The following is a 17,648-nucleotide window of genomic DNA, read 5'->3' on the forward strand; positions in this document are numbered from 1 at the left end:
TATAGTTCACAGTTAGCAACTAGGGTTACTATGTATGTAAATAAAAATCCAAATTGAGGGAATGAAGCAGGTAAAATCCAAGCAACATATGTTTCCTAGCTAGCGGAACCTCAGAAATAATAATTGCTCGACAAGGGATACTCCACTAACTACTCATCAGGCTGAAGATACCCTAGTTAAATGAAGGTTAAATTATTGTCAAGGGATCCCAAGTTAACTCGCAGGAAATTTGATCAAAAATTAGGTATCTTCTACTGATGAGTAGCTAGTGGAATACTCCTCGTTGACCAATTTACTTCTGAGGTTCTGCTAGCTAGGAAACACATGTAGCCTGGATTTTACCTGTTCCATTCAATCAATCTGGATTTTTACATGTATATAAATATATATATATATTGTCTCAGTACTTCACATATCCAAAAAAGAACCACACACTAAAGCATTAGAGTAGTAATATATTCTTTTAGGAAGTTAAAAGTCATGGCTGGTCATAGAGTGACTTAGGTAGAGATGTTATGCACCGTCAGCCATTTGTTTCTGATGAGTCACCTATACTGCTAAGCACTTTATAGGTGCAAAACCAATGGTCACTATGACCATCTATAACTTTTTACTAATATATATATATATATATATATATATATATATATAAAAGCTACCATAGAAAAATAGGCATATATGTCATTACCACAAAAAAGGCAGGCATGGTTCCATCGTTAAGAAGTTTACTTCAAAACAACGTGGCTTCAGTTTCAATCCATTGTGTGGTTCCTTAGTTAAGTATCTTTTATTATATCTCCAGACTGTCCAATGCCTTTGAGTGAATCTATTAGAAAGAATATGCAGTCTTGTGTGCATGTGTGTGCATGCAAATATGCACAAATGCTGACATTCCACAGTTATCACCGACAGAGTAAAACAGTGATGTTCACATACCTTGTTGTCATTATGACCAGTTGCTTCATAGTTTTGAAGACACATGGAACAAAAATATCCCTTACTTGAAAATAGATAAGGTTTAGCAATGAGGAAGAGCATCAGGCCATCAAATCCTGCATCATATACTCAACTGTCTAACCTATGCTACCATGGGAAAACATGCTAAAAAGAGTGACTTTTCCTCTTCATCAAATAAAACTAACACTAAGAAGTTTAGATAAGAAAGTTTCAAGATGAAATTAAAATACAGCTTGAGAATACTTACCCTCTCAGTTATTCTTTCATCTTTTGAAAGGGCCACAATAGCCTTAACATCTTCATCAGTTAAACTACTGGCAGCAAGTTTCTCGTCTTTCTTTGTGATATGGTTAGCTTGGATGACAGTTGCAAAGACAGGGAATCCATTGGCAGTATTCAATGAGCCATCATAATTGTTGTGGTAAATACCAGTGAGTTCCTGAAAAAATTACACATCAGTCTTCTTTGTAATATCCCAAAATATTTGGTGAGAAATTATACTTATTGGTTTCATTTAGTTACACACGAAAGTAAACTTTTGTCAGTAAGTAATATAGTCAATTTAATTAACTTCAGTAGAGGCACAGCTGTTGCTGATGATAAGACTGCTTCTTAGCCACATGATTCTGGGTTCAGATCCACTGCATGGCGCCCTGGGCAAGCATCATCTTCTACAACCTCAGGCCAACCAAAGCCTTGAAAGTGGATTTGGGACACAGAAACTGAAAGAAGCCTGTCGTGTGCGTGTGTGTGTGTATGTCCACCACAGCTTGACAACCAATGTTGGTGTGTTTACATTCCCATAACTTAGCTGTTCAGCATAAGAGACCAATAGAATAAGTACCAGACTTAAGTACTAGAGTTGACTCATTCAACTAAAAAATGTTTTCAAGGCAGTGCCTCAGTATGGCCACAGTATAATGACTGAATCAAATAAACAATAAAAAGTATTACTGGTATTTATTTTGCCAACACCATGGAGGATGAAAAAGAAAATCATTACTGAGTGGAGACTCACTACAGGGTGAGCAGACAGCAGGAGAAATCTTTAGATGAAGAACTTCTGCTAAACAAGTTCCTGACACTTTAAGAGAGCCAGGTCCACCATGACTCTTAGGTGTCCTTCTGTTTTGAAATGACATCTTTAGTGGGGAATGAACACAGAATCTTTGGATGATCATATTTCCCTGACCTGTAGTATATATTGCTTGGCTACAGTGACAATATAATAATGCTTAATTCTTATTAACTTCATTACTAATCTATATTTTACAAGTCATATTAACTTAATTCTATAATATTAAGCTTCTAGTGTTGATGTACATCTAAACCTACTCATAGCAGATACTGTCTCTGCTTTGGAGACTAATCTAAATACATAACCCTATTAACCACAATGTTTTTAGCAACTTTCTCCTTGTCTTAGAGGTCCTGCTGGATGCTAAACTACAACAAGAATTAAAAATGAACATTAAACCTCCTCTGTCAACAAATCAACATCACTAATATTACAGGTTTCAAATTTTGGCACAAGGTCAGCAATTTCAGAGGAGGGGCTATAGCGATTAAACCAACCCCGGTGTTCAATTTGTACTTATTTTATCAACTTTGAAAGGATGGAAGGTAAAGTGGAGCCCAGTAGAATTTGAATTCAAAACATAAAGATGGACGAAATGCCAGTAAGCATTTCATCCAGTGTGCTAGTGATTCTGCTGGCTCACTGCCTTAATAGAAGTGGTCAGCAAGTCCCTACAGAGAATCAAACCCTGTGCCTCTCAAATTCTGGCTGAGCATCATGTACCATTAAGCTGAGAGACCCCTGACAAACATTAATATTATCAACTGAGTACTTACTAGTTCATCACCAGGTTTGCACTGATCAACCAGATCATCAAGAAGAATGGTATCTTTTGATCTTGGTAAACGTCCAGGAGGTACTTTACCAGGGCTTTCTTGAATGGTAACACGCTGATAATTCTTGTAGATTGTCTGCAATAATAATAATAATAAAAGAAGAGAGTATGATACTCAAGTGTCTTTTAGAATTAGATGTGTCAAATAAAAAAAAAATATACATATTCTAAAGATTTATTTCTTATTTATACATGAAACTACAAAATTAGAAGACATAATATTAAATCAAACACAGTATACTAAGGGAAGTTGTTTTATCAATCCTAGTGGGATGAAAAGCAAAGCCAGTTTTGAATTTGAACTCAACAAAGATATATACTTAAACAGTCTAAGAGATTAGAGTTAATTACTAAATCTCTTATTAAAATCTGAACATAGTCTGAAAATTTTATACCAATCTTGTGTAACATATATTCAATAACAATATATAGGATGAGATATGAAGTCTTAAGTTATTAGTGGCTATCTAGGGGAGATAATTCAGTGCGGTAGACTTTAGTGGCAAAAGTCATTTTCTGATGTAAAGCTATATAAATTTTCTGGTACTTACTTGTTCCATGTTAATCTCAAATGGACCACTAGACTGACATTCTGGACAGGAACCTGGGCGTACTTCTTGATTCTGAGACTGATAGAATGGTCCTAAGACAAAGTTACACTTATTGCAGTCATATTTGATGATGTTCAGTTGAGGTAAAACACCTGATGTGCTGGTCACGACACCACTTGTTCGAATTAACTGGTTCAGGTGGAGCTGCCTATGTAATTATGTAATATTAAAACTGTATAATTATTTTACCAACAAAAAAAGAAAGGAAGAAAGCTGATGAATAAACATAGAATTCAACAACATTCTAACTGAATGAACTAGGACAAAAGTTGTGTAGAAACTTTTTGGAGTAACATCAAGAGACTAGTTTCAACGTAACAAGATTTGAAACACCTTGGAATCCAATGTCTGGCATAACAAAGTTATAGAAAGCAAGACATCTATTTTTGTCCCATCATACTGTAACCTCACATCACCTGGCACACAGGCATGTCCTTTAATGCCCCACCTCTAAAGGATCTTTATCTTGTGAGGAACTTGGTGACCCCTCTAGTACTGGTGCCATGTAAAAAGAATCCAGTTCACACTGTAAAGTGGTTGGCATTTGGAAGGGCTTCCAGCTGTAAAAACCATGCCAAAACAGAGAGTGAAGCTTGGTGCAATACTCTGGCTTGCCAGCCTCTGTCAAATTGTCCAACCCATGCCAACATGGAAAACATTAAATAATAAATGATGATCTAGTTTCTAACACATCAATTTCATACCCTTTTATCAACCAGTTTAAAATCTTGTAAACTACATAATTAGGCACAAGCATAGCTGTTTGGTTAAGAAGTTCACTTCCCAACCACAAGGTTTTGGGGTTCAGTCCTACCATAAGTCTTGTAAATAAATATCATTAGATATAAACTGAAAGAATGCATGCAGGTGTATCCTTATCTTGATATGATGTAATGATTGTAAACAAGCATCATCATACAAGAGATGTCCTTTGTTTCCTATCTTACATACCAGGCTTATCCTACCAGTGTTTTCAGAGAAGTAGACATAATAAGGATTGTTTGAAGCTAAGTTATTAACCATAAAATATCCAACTATATAAATACGAATAAAAACCAATAAAAATAAGTAAAACATTCAAGTTACCTTAAAGATCGAATGTCCTCAATAAGAGGCAATTCTGCAATTCTGATGTGAATCTCTTTAGCAATCCGTTCATAATTTGGGTACATGTTTAATACCACTTCTTTGGCTGCCTGAAAAAAATATACCAATAATAATAGTTTTTATCCAAATACAACATTTAATATGAAATTGTTTTACAAAAATAGAACAGCTCTTAATTGGGCAATGTTCAAACAGTGCAATACAAGTAATAACCACTGAAGAATCTCTCTCTCTATATATATATCTATATCTATATATATATATATATATATATATATATATGGAAACTGGGAGTACGTCATAAAAACTAACAAAGTTGAACATCAAATATGACAAGTATTGTGACATACAAATCTTCAACTTTACTAGTCCACTCAGAATATTTTAAATGAGAGAATCATATTTATAAAGTGACATACTTATATAAAATCTGTCAAAGCCTAGATAAAAACTAAATCAAAAGAAATGTAAATGATTCAGTTACATATGGAAGCTATGCAGATGAGGGGAGTCCCTTAATACAAAAAGAGCATTCAAGTATCTAGGATGATAATGTGCATGTTTGTTTCTTCAATCACAATGTAAAAATAATAAAATTTTACAAAGAGCAACTAAATCTAACTTACTTCATCAAATGTAGGTAAAATCTCTGCTGGAGCTTCAGGCAAAAAGTAAGCCAAAACCTGCTCTGCTGATGCTAACATATTGTAGTCTATCACAAGACTCTGTTTATTTGCTAAAAAGTAATATGAAAACAATTAATTATTAAATAATACAAACAGCCAATGAAATAAAAATTTAACTCTATGTTCTTCAAATATTTTTATTCCACAGCACACTGAATGAAGTACTAAAAGTTTGATTGTACACCATCAGTTATTTTATTTTATTAATTTTATGTAAGAAACCAGTATTAAAATTGTTTTAAAACAGGGTGCCTGCATTGTGCTTTGCCACAAAGAAATATACAAGTGTTCATATGGTTAAGAGGTTTGTTTCAGAACTATATGGCACCATGGGAAAGCCCTGAGCTAACCAAAGCTTTGTGAACAACTTTGGTAGATGGAAACTGAAAGACATCTGTAACAAGTGTGTGCATCTAGTCTTCCATGAAAAATATCTGGTCATGGAGAAAATATTACTTTGTTCACAAACAAATTAGGGTTGGCAACAAGGATGGCATTCAACTGTAAAAAAAATCTGCCTCAATAAATGCTGTCTGACCCATGCAAGCATGGAAGAGTGGAGGTTAAATTATAATGATTTTTATATACTCACTCACACACACATAAATATGTATTTATCTTTTTATGAGTGTAGAAGTGCACTCACATTGTCACTATGAGAGCAGAAACAGTGTTTACATCTCTCATAAAGAGTACATCCCATTGTTTTGCAGTATTCATTATGTGGGAAGTCCAGTGGAATTTAATACCTCATCTGAAAACAAGTGTTAGCAACATGAAGAGCATCCCATTGTAGAATACTACCTCAAGAGCTCATCTAACCCATACCAGCATTAAAATTAATGATCCAGGAGAGTGGTCCATTAACAATATTGAAGATTTGTAAATATCATTGTTTTCTACATCACATAATTTCGCTGCAGTATAATACTTCAAACATCTAGCTGAACCTGATGTTTTAGACCATATTTGATGCCAGTGTTTAAAATGAATTTTCTGTTATAAATGAATTTCCCTTACACATGACAAATATCCAATTTATTATCAGGATTCGTATACATTTCTTTTCCAATAAATCAGAACTAAGACCTACAGACATTTTCATCAATAGATCAGGCACAAAAAAGACTGTGTGATTTAAGAAGTTTGCTTCCCAACCACATGGGTTTGATCTCAGTCCCACTGTGTGGTACCTTGGGTGAGTATTTTCTACTATAGCCCCAAAACAGGCCAAAGACTTGAGTGGATTTGGTAGATGAAAACTGAATGAAGCCTGTCATATACATATCTTCTATTTTTTACTTATTTCAGTCATCAGACTGTGGCCATGAATCAAACCCATTTCTTATTTTTGTTTTTAAGCCTGGTATTTAAGGGATGTAAACAAACCAATACTGGTTGCCAAGCAGTGGTGGAAACAAACAGATAAAAAGAAGACAGCTAAAAGAGAGAACGAAAGAGATGCACTGGAACAGATACATAGCACACTTAAATTGCTTAGCGTTTTATACCAACAATACATGTATTCTGAAGCGGAATGTATGTGTGTGTGTAAAACCAAGATGTTATTGACTCAATCCCTGCATTATCTACCATGCATGCAAGATACAAATCTCAAAATTCCATTCCGTTTCTTTTCACAATAACTAAATTTCAATATCAGCTCATAAAACAGAAAAAGAAAAACATTTCACCTTCAACCATTTGTCTTATTTTTTCACGGTAGACATTGTGTCCTTTAGAATCAATGAAAGTTCTCAGGAAGTTCTTGAATCGATTCTTTATTTCAGTCTTCGGAGCTAACAGTGTCACCCACTCACGAACAGAATGGCCTTTCATATCTTCTAAATTTTCTATACTCTCAATCTAGCAAAAACATAAGAATACAAAAATTAGCAAAATGTTTCTATTAAGTAAACACATAAATTTCAATAAAACATATAAAAAAAGTCATATATATTGCAGTAAATCATCCAGAATTTATAGTTTTATATATATATATATAGACACATACATATATATCATGATTCTTTAATGATTGTTTTCCATCCTGGCATGGGTTGGATGGTTTGAGTGGAGCTAGCAAGCAGGAGAGCTGCACCATGCTTTAGTTTGATTTGGCTTAGTTTCTACAGCTGCATGCCCTTCCTAACAGCTACCCCTTTACAGTGTACTGGGTATTTTACATGGTCTGTGTGTGTGTGTGTATATTTATATATATATATATATATATATACACATACACAGAGGCTGGATTAAGACCCATTGAGGCCCTAAGCACTTAAAAGATTTTGGTTGCTCCCATAAAAGATTATGTAATTCAAAATATGAGCAATAACAAACCTTGAAATAATTTTTTAAATGAAACAAAACAGTAAGAGGGAAAACAATGTTTATTTTTGTATACTTCCGTTTTCATCATCATCATCATCATCGTTTAACGTCCATTCTCCATGCTAGCATAGGTTGAACGGTTCGACCGGGGATCTGGGAAGCCAGAAGGCTGCACCAGGCTCCAGTCTGATCTGGCAGTGTTTCTACAGCTGGATGCCCTTCCTAATGCCAACCACTCCGTGAGTGTAGTGGGTGCTTTTTACGTGCCAGGCGAGGCTGGCAACGGCCACGATCGGTTGGTGCTTTTAACATGCCACCGGCACGGATTTTACGTGCCTTTGAATTGCAAAGTCTTTGATCAGATCCTCAAAATTAATCTTAGGTAACACATCTGCATCTATGCTTAATAGAGATAAAGGTATCCTGAATATTATTTTAGCAAATTTAAAGTGATTTCTTTTGTGCCATAAACCATTTAACATTTGTGGTGCCCCCTCCTTCCCTTGATGCCCTAAGCATGTACTTAATTTTACTTAATGGTTAATCCAGCACTGTTTACCCACACACAGCAAATAAGTGCAGGTGTAGCTGGTTGGTGAGGAATCTTGCTTCCCAAACATGCAGTTTCAAATTCAGTCCCACTGCAATATACCTTAGGCAAATGTTTTCCACTATAGCCCCACAATCATGCAGTCCAATCCTCCATATCACTTCACATATAGTTACCCCACCACTGTACCTTTTAAGGGTGTGTCCAGATACATACCCACCACCAACTCTCACTCTTCATCTCTATCTTTCTCTCCCTCCTCTTCCAACTGGGATCTTTCCTATCTCTATTCTTCTATTATTCTTTCAACCTCTCATCAACTGACACAGAACCACCTTCCTCAATACTACTCCCACCAGTCTTGCAAGTTGCTTGGTGACCCCCACCAATGTTGGTGCCATGAAAAGTACACTCTGTAAAGTGGTTGATGTTAGGAAGGGCATCCAGCTGTAGAAACCATGCCAAAACAGACAACAGAGCTTGACAGTCTTGCTAGCTTGTCCAACCCATACCTGCATAGAAAATACATGTTAAATGATGCTAATGATGATGATGATGGTGTTGCAGAAAGCTTGCCAGCTGTAAAAAAGTATCAAATGTAACAGTATTAAATTAAAATTGCTATCAGTGTATCTCATCACATGTACATACATCACTGGAAACCACATTGCTATGGTCTTGTTGAGGAGAAAATCTTTTCATAGACATATTGAAACAAAGACAGTCAAGGTAGTAACATAGTCATTACTTTATATCCTGTCAATGGTGATGAACTGAACCCTTGGATAAGACACTTCATTCTTAATTCTTTAACACTTAAACCAACCATATCAAGCCTAAATATTCTACATGTTTTGTGTTCAAACTAACCAAATTTGGCCTAGCACTTGTGCTGGTGGTACGTGAAAAACATTCGAGCGAGATCGTTGCCAGTGCCGCTGGACTGGCTCCTGTGCAGGTGGCACATAAAAAGCACCATTTGAGCTCCTGTGCAGGTGGCACATAAAAAGCACCTTTTGAGCATGGCCGTTGTCAGTACCGCCTGACTGGCCTTCATGCCGGTGGCACGTAAAAACACCCACTACATTCTCGGAGTGGTTGGCGTTAGGAAGGGCATCCAACTGTAGAAACACTGCCAGATCAGACTGGAGTCTGGTGCAGCCATCTGGTTTGCCAGACCTCAGTCAAATCGTCAAACCCATGCTAGCATGGAAAGCGGACATTAAACAATGATGATGATGACATCATTGAAATATTGAAGTAGTGAGATAATATATGATTAATTCAAACCAATTTGAATTTATAAATGTTATTTATGCCCGAGAGAATAATCTGAATGCTAAAGAGTTAATGGATTGAGTTCTATATTTCATCAAGCCACCATAGTTAAGACTATGATAGAGCACTATAACAAATGCCTTGTGAAATTGCCCAATGCATTAGGTTGCAGTATTAGGTAAAATTCTATCAGCGAAAGCTATCCAAGACAAACCAGCATTTGTGCCACACAATTTATAGCACATCCGCTTAATACTAAGAAAACTTGTCCCATGAATCTTTGATATTCAAGTATACTACTGCGATATTCAAGTGACTGATGTCTTATCTTCTGATCAAGGTGCTCCAAACTTAAAAGAAAATATACATACCTCCTCCTCCTCTTCCATCTCACCTTCAGCTGCTCGCTCTGCCATGCGTCGTCGTCGAGTTGGTCTTTCTTCATCTTCATCAGAGTCATCTAACAAAGCATTATATAATTACATTTTTGTAACTAACATTCTAACAGTAACCAATTATACAGAATATAAAAGAAAAAAAAACAGCAACTTTATTGTTTGAAATAATTAAAAATAACTTGTTTTAAAAATTTACAATAAAACCCTATATGTTAAAATGTGGTTCAATAAAAATTAATACATAAAACAGCTTATTCCAAAATCACTTTTATACTTTTACAGACAAGAATAATTGCTGAGCCATTTAAAGATACACCAAAGCACCAGTACTTTCTTCAAGTGGCATTTAACAATTGGCAAGTTTATATACAAAGTTTTGCCATAGAATGCTGGTATCTTTGTTAAATAATATGTAATCAAATAAGGTGTTGATATTAAGGAATTCTGCTAGTAGGCATATAAACTGGCCATTCTAATCTAAATATTCTACCTGATTTATGTTTAAACTGGCCAGATTCAGCTTTTTACACCTACCCTACCATGTCATTCTAAACATATACAATCACCTCTTTAGAATCTCAAAGTTATGAGATGATGTACGATTAATTCAAAACAATGTGAATAAACAAAGTATGTCATTTGATAAAGTAATCTGAATGCTTAAGAGTTAAACATGGCTTTTTTTTTTAGTTGTACACAAAATACATGACCTCACCATAAATAAAACCCCGTCTCATACGTCCAGTGGCCAAAGCATCTTCACGGTCCCTCTTCCTCATTTCTTTTTCAGCATCCTGCCTTGCTGACTCGGATAGGTCAGAAAAATCTCCATCATCCAATCCATCTTTATCATATACATCGAGGGCAGCAATAGGTCGATAATCTCTGGATGAGAAAAAAAACTAGTTTAAAATGCTTATTCTGATTAACACTTCAGCATATAAGCTGGCCATATCCGGCCAAAAATATTCAACCTATTTCTAAGTCCAAATTCACCAGATCCAGCTTCTCACACCTATCTTAGTGTCATTCTGAAAATAACATTGACATCAACCAAATATCAAAGCTACAAAATAGTGCATGATTAATTCAAAATAATGTGAATAAACAAGCATTATATTTGATAGAGTAACCTGAATGCTAAAGGGTTAATGAGATTCAACCTCGTAATACAAACAAATAATAAAAAAAGGACTCCATAACATTAACCCTCTTGTGTCAAACCAGTCACATCAAGCCCTAATACTCAAACTGGCCAAGCAGGCCTTTCACACTAACCCTACAATGTTATTCTGAAAATAAACAATCACATTGTTGAAACCTTGAAGCAACAAGATAGTATATAATTAAATCAAAACTATGTGATTAAATAAGCATTACATTTGACAGAATAACCTGAATGCTAATGGGTTTATGAAAGGAAAATTGAAAGGCGTTTATAGAAGTTTCAAATATATTTTTACAAATACATTTGCTTTCTAGTATAAATTATTAACCATTACAGAAAACATATATATAACACAGAACTCATGGTATCAGAATGAGTAATCATGTACCTTAACATTTTAACTACTACACGTTTTATTAGAATTTTTTTAATCCATGCTAACATGGCTCATTTTCTTGCAAATTTCACTGAAAATTTCATATATACTTCAAACATTTTCCTTAATACTATACAAATATTTTCCAATCATAATAGATTACTGAATTTAAATGGATTCCCTTGCACAGGTTATGAATAAATATGAATAGAGCCATAGCCATACACAGGATAATATTTCTGTTAGTTGGCATGGTTTTTTTCTTAACCCTTTTGTTACCAACCTGGCTTTGTACAAATGTCGCGTTTCTGAAAGTTAGTCATAATTTATGTTCCTAATGTTAGTTATTTTACTAAATTCTTTGTTATATTTAAAATTATTTGAAAGAAACACAGAGCATCTGAACAGAAATATGGTAACAAAAAGGGTTAAACACTTTTTCCGGGCTTCAGAGACTGGGGGGAGGGGGGAGTTACTCTCAGAGTGGAGACCAGATGCAAATGCTTGCATCTGGGTGTTTTCCAACAAAATGCAGTCACGAGCCACGTGGCTGGTGGTGATATCAAACTAGACACTGAATTAAGTTTAACAGCCAAAAACAAAAAACAGTCCCTAAAAAGTGCTTCCACCCAGTTTCCTTAAACCAAATTTTATTCATAAAGATTTTAATCAACTCAAGGCTTATGATAGGACTTGGCCAAGAAGCCACACAAAGAGACTGAACCCGAATACCAAGTGGCTGACAAAGTAGACAATGGAGCCTGGTACAACTCTAGTTTGCCAGCTCCTGTCAAACCATCCAACCCATGCCAGCATGGAAGACGGGCATTAACTGATGAGGAATTAGTGTTTCTAAACTAGTGTTTCTAAAGGTAGGTGCAGGAGTGACTGTGTGGTAAGTAGTTTGCTTACCAACCACATGGCTCCAGGTTCAGTCCCACTGTGTGGCACCTTGGGCAAGTGTCTTCTAATATAGTCTCAGGCCGACCAAAGCCTTGTGAGTGGATTTGGTAGACGGAACTGAAAGAAGCCCGTCGTATATATGTATATGTATATATGTGTGTGTGTCTGTTTTTTGTCCCCCAACATCGCTTGACAACCGATGCTGGTGTGTTTACGTCCCTGTAACTTAGCGGTTCAGCAAAAGAGACCCATAGAGTAAGTACTAGGCTTACAAAGAATAAGTCCTGGGGTCGATTTGCTTGAGTAAAGGAGATGCTCCAGCATGGCCGCAGTCAAATGACAAACAAGTAAAAGAGTAAACTAAATTTTACCTATGAACCTCTTCGATTCCTATTTTAGTTGGATGGCGCCTCTTAATCATTTGATGTTTAAAATATTTTTAAATACTATTAGAATTTGTATAAAAAGAAACTGTTTAAGTATTTTGTATATAGTAGAAACATAACCAAGTTATTGCACACAAATTTTAAAATCTTACATAGATCCCGGTCGAGAACCAGTTTTAATTGAACGGTGCAGGGGAGGTAACTTACTGTTCAAAATTATCTCCAAATAGTTCTTCTCCTTCCTCCTCCTCCTCATCTTGTTGAACGCGATTGCTACCGAGATCAGATTCATCTTCGAAGGGAGGTAAATCTCGACCAGGACTCGAAGTCAGTGGATCGCCTCGGCGACTTTGCGAGTCATCAGGACTTGCTACAGAGAACGGATCAGATGTTGGCTCCTTCGAAAAATAAATTAAAATAATAAAATTTAAAACATTAAATATAAAATTATACATTAAAAAAAATGAAGCTTGCTTGCATTATACATAAAACGATGTTTATCAGTTGCTAATCTCTTAAATCTTCACATTTATCTTCGTTTTGAAAGTTACATTTTGTGGAAAGAGATTGTGGGAGTCCTTCCTTTGAAGTGTTTGTAATTCAAACAAGGAGAACACCTACAGTGGATCCGCTATAAAAACTTGAGCAAATATTCAATCATATTGGGCTTTAACTTATTAATAGAGGCATATTTTCCCCCCGGGACCTCTTCCATTGTTACTACGCTTCTGAATTAGCTATCTGCATATCCTGTCACCATCTCATCTCCTAGACCTTGCACAAAAAACACTATCTAATCCTGCTCTCCAGAAATTTAACTTTCCCGACCAATGTTTTCCTACAAACACCAAACAGAGGGTTCAGTTGAACATCAGCCGTGCAGAATTCATGAAACCAATCAATAACAGACTATTCCGAAAGCCACCTAGTCTCCTGGACAGGTTATCAATTGATTAAAATTAGTTATTCCGCATATTTCGAGATCCCTTTCTGTACCGTGTATAAAAACATCTACATAAAAATAAGCATGAGTGCAGGCGTGGTTGTATGGTAAGAAGCTTGTTTCCCAACCACAATGGTTCCAGGTTCATCCCCACTGCGTAGTACCTTGGACAAGTGTCTTCTACTACAGCCTCGGGATGAATAAAGCCGTGAGTGGATTTAGTAGACGGAAACTGAAAGAACCCCATCGTGTGTGTGTGTATGTACATGTGAATGTGTGCATTTTGGTCTCCCACTACTGCATGTCAACCCGTGTTGGTGAGTTCACGTATCAGTAACCTAGCGGTCCGGCAAAAGAGACTGAAAAAAAAGTACTGGAGTCGATTCAGTCCAATGATTGAAACTAGTAAAACGTATAGGCGAAAATGAAAAGAAATAATTCATATTCAACATGTCACATGGATAGGGTTCTTAAGTATTAATGAATGAATAATAAAGTCGTGTTCGGTGTTGTTCCACTTCAAATTAATGATGTATTTATTGGGCATCAAGAACGGTCTGCTTGGTGAGATTCCATCTCGAAACTAACTAGCTAAAATATTACAGATTATTTAAACTGCCGCAATGGCAGCTACTTGCTGTTATGACACCAGAGAACAAAAAGTAAAACTACCAGCTCAGCAGAACTAAACAAATGTCAAATATGTGGCACATAGAGCTTTATTTGAAACTTATGAACACATGATGAAAGCATTTTCCGATCACGCTTCCACGCTTCCCTGAACTCTACTGTTGAAATGATTCACAGGCATAATATATCCGACGAGCTTCCATCTACCCAGTTTGATCACAAGGCTTTTGCCGGCCCAAGAATGTGAGACTTTCTTGCCTAAAGTGTCACCTGGTTGGATTGAAGCCGAGATCTCATAAATTACGAAGCGGGGGGGGGGGGGTACGCTTACACTTCAGATATTTAGACAACGTATAACAATCAAAAAGCATTTTAATCAAATAAGTGGAACATACAAAGAGCTTTATTTGAAACTTATGAATATATGATGAAAACATTTTCCGATCACACTTCCTCGCTTCCCTGATTTTTTTTTATCATCATTAACTAGAATTAAGTTGTTTGTGCTGTTATTCCGGTTTTTGTTTGTATATAATCTTCAGCTTTTACAAACATAGAACATAAAAGGGAAGATCAACAATTGCTACAAACATGCTGCAATAAATAAATAATACTTTGTTTTGTTTCAGTAAATCGTTTTTCCTCCTTTAAAACTTGAATAGAGCTGTGTGTGTTGATGACTTAATTCTCATATCTGAGGTACTCAAAGATTTGGAAAGGATATTCCAAACTTGAAAGCAAAACCTAAAACTGAATGTTATTGTAAACCTAACAAAGACATGATGACGATGATTAGATTGGGATGTACAGTAATCTACATTTAAGTCTCTTCCAACCATCAAGTTCATATTAAGTCTCCATATACTGCTCTCTCCCTTATTCAGTCACCCCTCGCCTATCGATGTGACTTAATCTTCCATCACACCACCTGTAAAATAAGGATCACTGGGATCTGTCCGTATCCAATCGTCCTTTACAATCATACATTCTTTATTGCTAGTCATCACTCTCTTAATCCTATTACTACCTCCCCTATCACTGTCAATATACAATTTGAAACCCGTTAAAGAAAACAAAATAAAAACAGCCTACTAAGTGTAAAAAAAATGTGTAGAAAACGAATATGAAAAAAAATCTGCGCAAACGAACGAGGAGTAGGTGGGGAGAAGACTTTTGGAAATTTACAAGACCCGATTTTCCCCTCATAACTTTCAGGAAAAAAGATATATATTAGTGAAATTTTATACAAATACCGTCCAAATGACATAAATTACGATTATAAAGAAATTTGTGGGGAAAATGTTTTCCGAAGGAGTGGGGAGAGGACTGTCGGAAAGTTCACACGATCCGATTTTTGCCCTCATAACTTTCGGGATCTAGTTTAGCGCCCGGTCACCAAAACGAGAAAAAAAAAAAAAAACAATAATAGATGTACAAAACGTGTAGAAAACGAATATGAAAACAAAAATTTGCGCAAACGAACGGGGATGGGAGTAGAGGGATTCGGAAAATTCACACGATCCGATTTTTCCCTCATAACTTGGAAAATAGATATAACCAGCTGTTAAGTTCCTATAGCTGGCCCATTTGTCTGTATGTATTACAGTACTGGGTAACACATTTTCCATTATCACAGCTTCTAGCGTTGCTGCGCTTCTGTCGGGTACAAGCTGTAGAAATCCTTTTTTCAGTGGTGCCATAGCACCCGACAACCCACGTTTGATGGCCTATCCTCCCTACGTTGCTCTTCTTTTTGAAGAGCAAACTCTCATCTATTTCTACTTCATGACCTGGACTACCGAGCGGAGCTTTGTTTTGGAGCATCTTCTCCGAACACACTTCTAGACAAAACTCCGTAAATTTCAGGTTTTTGTCACACATAAACCAGAATTTCTCTGTTCCTTTCGGAATTTCTCCCCGTGTTATAGTTTTTTCACATTTCAAAACACTGGGGGATAGGGTTAAACTTATCTAACATATGCTTTCAAAATGTATTGATAACAGCTGATCGCTAGTACTTTACTGTCTCGAAATGAAGAATAATCCGGTTGTCTTGAGTGGGAAATGAAAAATCGCAATTCAGTTTGATGAGATGTTGATTTTTATTTTTGTATGTTTTCTAAATAATTAACACTTCTGACCTGGAGGGTGGGGGACATTATTTAATATGCGAAATATCTAAACACACAAAAAAAAAAGTCGTTTGAATTCGTTATCAACTACTTCAACAAAGGAATCTAAAACTGTCATAATTTGGAGCGAAGCTAATTAAAGATCCGAAGAGATTTTTATTATCCTGAAGCATACTTCATTAATTTTTTTTTTTCTCTGTCTTATATATACTTCATAATGCACAATGAAGATTAGTAAGTCTATGACTTTGTGCTGTAACAGAAAGAATAAGGTCAATAAGCCTTTCTTTAACTGTTGGTCAATATAAAGATCTTCACCCGGGAACAAATAAAAACCCAGCCTGGTGGGTTTAGCCTAAGATATCAGTTCTCTCTACAGATATGACAGATATAAACCGTCTGAAAAGATTAGCATTTATTGAACATAGACTATATTGAAACATTTCGAACGATAACTGAAAAATCTTGTTACGTTTCTTAAGGAATATCATTCGAGGTAATAGCTGTTGTGATACATATGCTTTTCCCAAAAAGTATTATTTACGTAAGTGAACTGACAAATATTTAAAAGAGAATCTTTTTAAAACAATCAAATACTATTCACAAAGAATTCCAAAGAAGCTGTTCGTAGAAATGTTGCTAATGTTATAACTTGCTTTACGAATTAATAATGTTACTTTATATATATATATGAACTATTATTTAAGTAAATTTTGCTAATAGTCGATGATGCACCTGGACATAATTCATAGTGTTCCATTCATTACAGACAAATTTACTCAGTAACTAAGTTCAGATATGGCTTAGTTGTTTTCATAGTCTCGTTATATACAAAAAATTAATATCAATAACATATTTACGGTGCTAAGATGTAAGATCAAAGTAACTAATCAGTAAATTATCTAACTGCACAATAAAATACAAAATAATAAACTTACAGACATTCTGGTTATCAACGAAAACAGTACAGTTGGCGTAAAAACTGAACAATAAACGGCGGGAAATCTATGAGGTCAATATTAGATAGTACTAGAAAGGGAACTAAACAAAATAGTCCATAAAATATAATACTGGTGAAACCATTATACCCTTTTACTCGCAATAATTTTTCTTTGTTGTTGAATTTATAATAATACAATTGAATTAAATCATGAAAATAATGGCAAGTTTTGATTATCATTAACTTTTTGATTATAAACTGATTCTCAGGCAGTAATACATTATAAATTTATGGCGCGAAAATGTCATGACAAAAATAAAGCAGAACTCTTTGTAT

General features: G+C 35.5%; 1 protein-coding gene across 1 annotated transcript in view; it reads right to left on the minus strand.

Annotated features, from left to right (window-relative positions):
* LOC115209366 (DNA replication licensing factor mcm2) overlaps window positions 1-17,454 on the minus strand; it is a 33,397-nt gene extending 15,943 nt beyond the window's left edge. Inside the window, exons 1-10 of the mRNA XM_029777739.2 lie at window positions 17,311-17,454; window positions 12,875-13,065; window positions 10,550-10,719; window positions 9,808-9,896; window positions 6,969-7,140; window positions 5,215-5,324; window positions 4,568-4,677; window positions 3,422-3,629; window positions 2,812-2,946; window positions 1,205-1,396 (exon numbers count right to left, since the gene is read on the minus strand). Coding sequence (XP_029633599.1) covers window positions 1,205-1,396; window positions 2,812-2,946; window positions 3,422-3,629; window positions 4,568-4,677; window positions 5,215-5,324; window positions 6,969-7,140; window positions 9,808-9,896; window positions 10,550-10,719; window positions 12,875-13,065; window positions 17,311-17,316 — 1,383 coding nt within the window. The 5' untranslated portion in view covers window positions 17,317-17,454. The remainder of the gene's footprint in view (window positions 1-1,204; window positions 1,397-2,811; window positions 2,947-3,421; window positions 3,630-4,567; window positions 4,678-5,214; window positions 5,325-6,968; window positions 7,141-9,807; window positions 9,897-10,549; window positions 10,720-12,874; window positions 13,066-17,310) is intronic.
* Between the last annotated feature and the right edge of the window lie 194 nt (window positions 17,455-17,648).

This window comes from Octopus sinensis, linkage group LG3, assembly GCF_006345805.1.
Source record: "Octopus sinensis linkage group LG3, ASM634580v1, whole genome shotgun sequence".
Taxonomy (NCBI): Eukaryota; Metazoa; Mollusca; class Cephalopoda; order Octopoda; family Octopodidae; genus Octopus; species Octopus sinensis.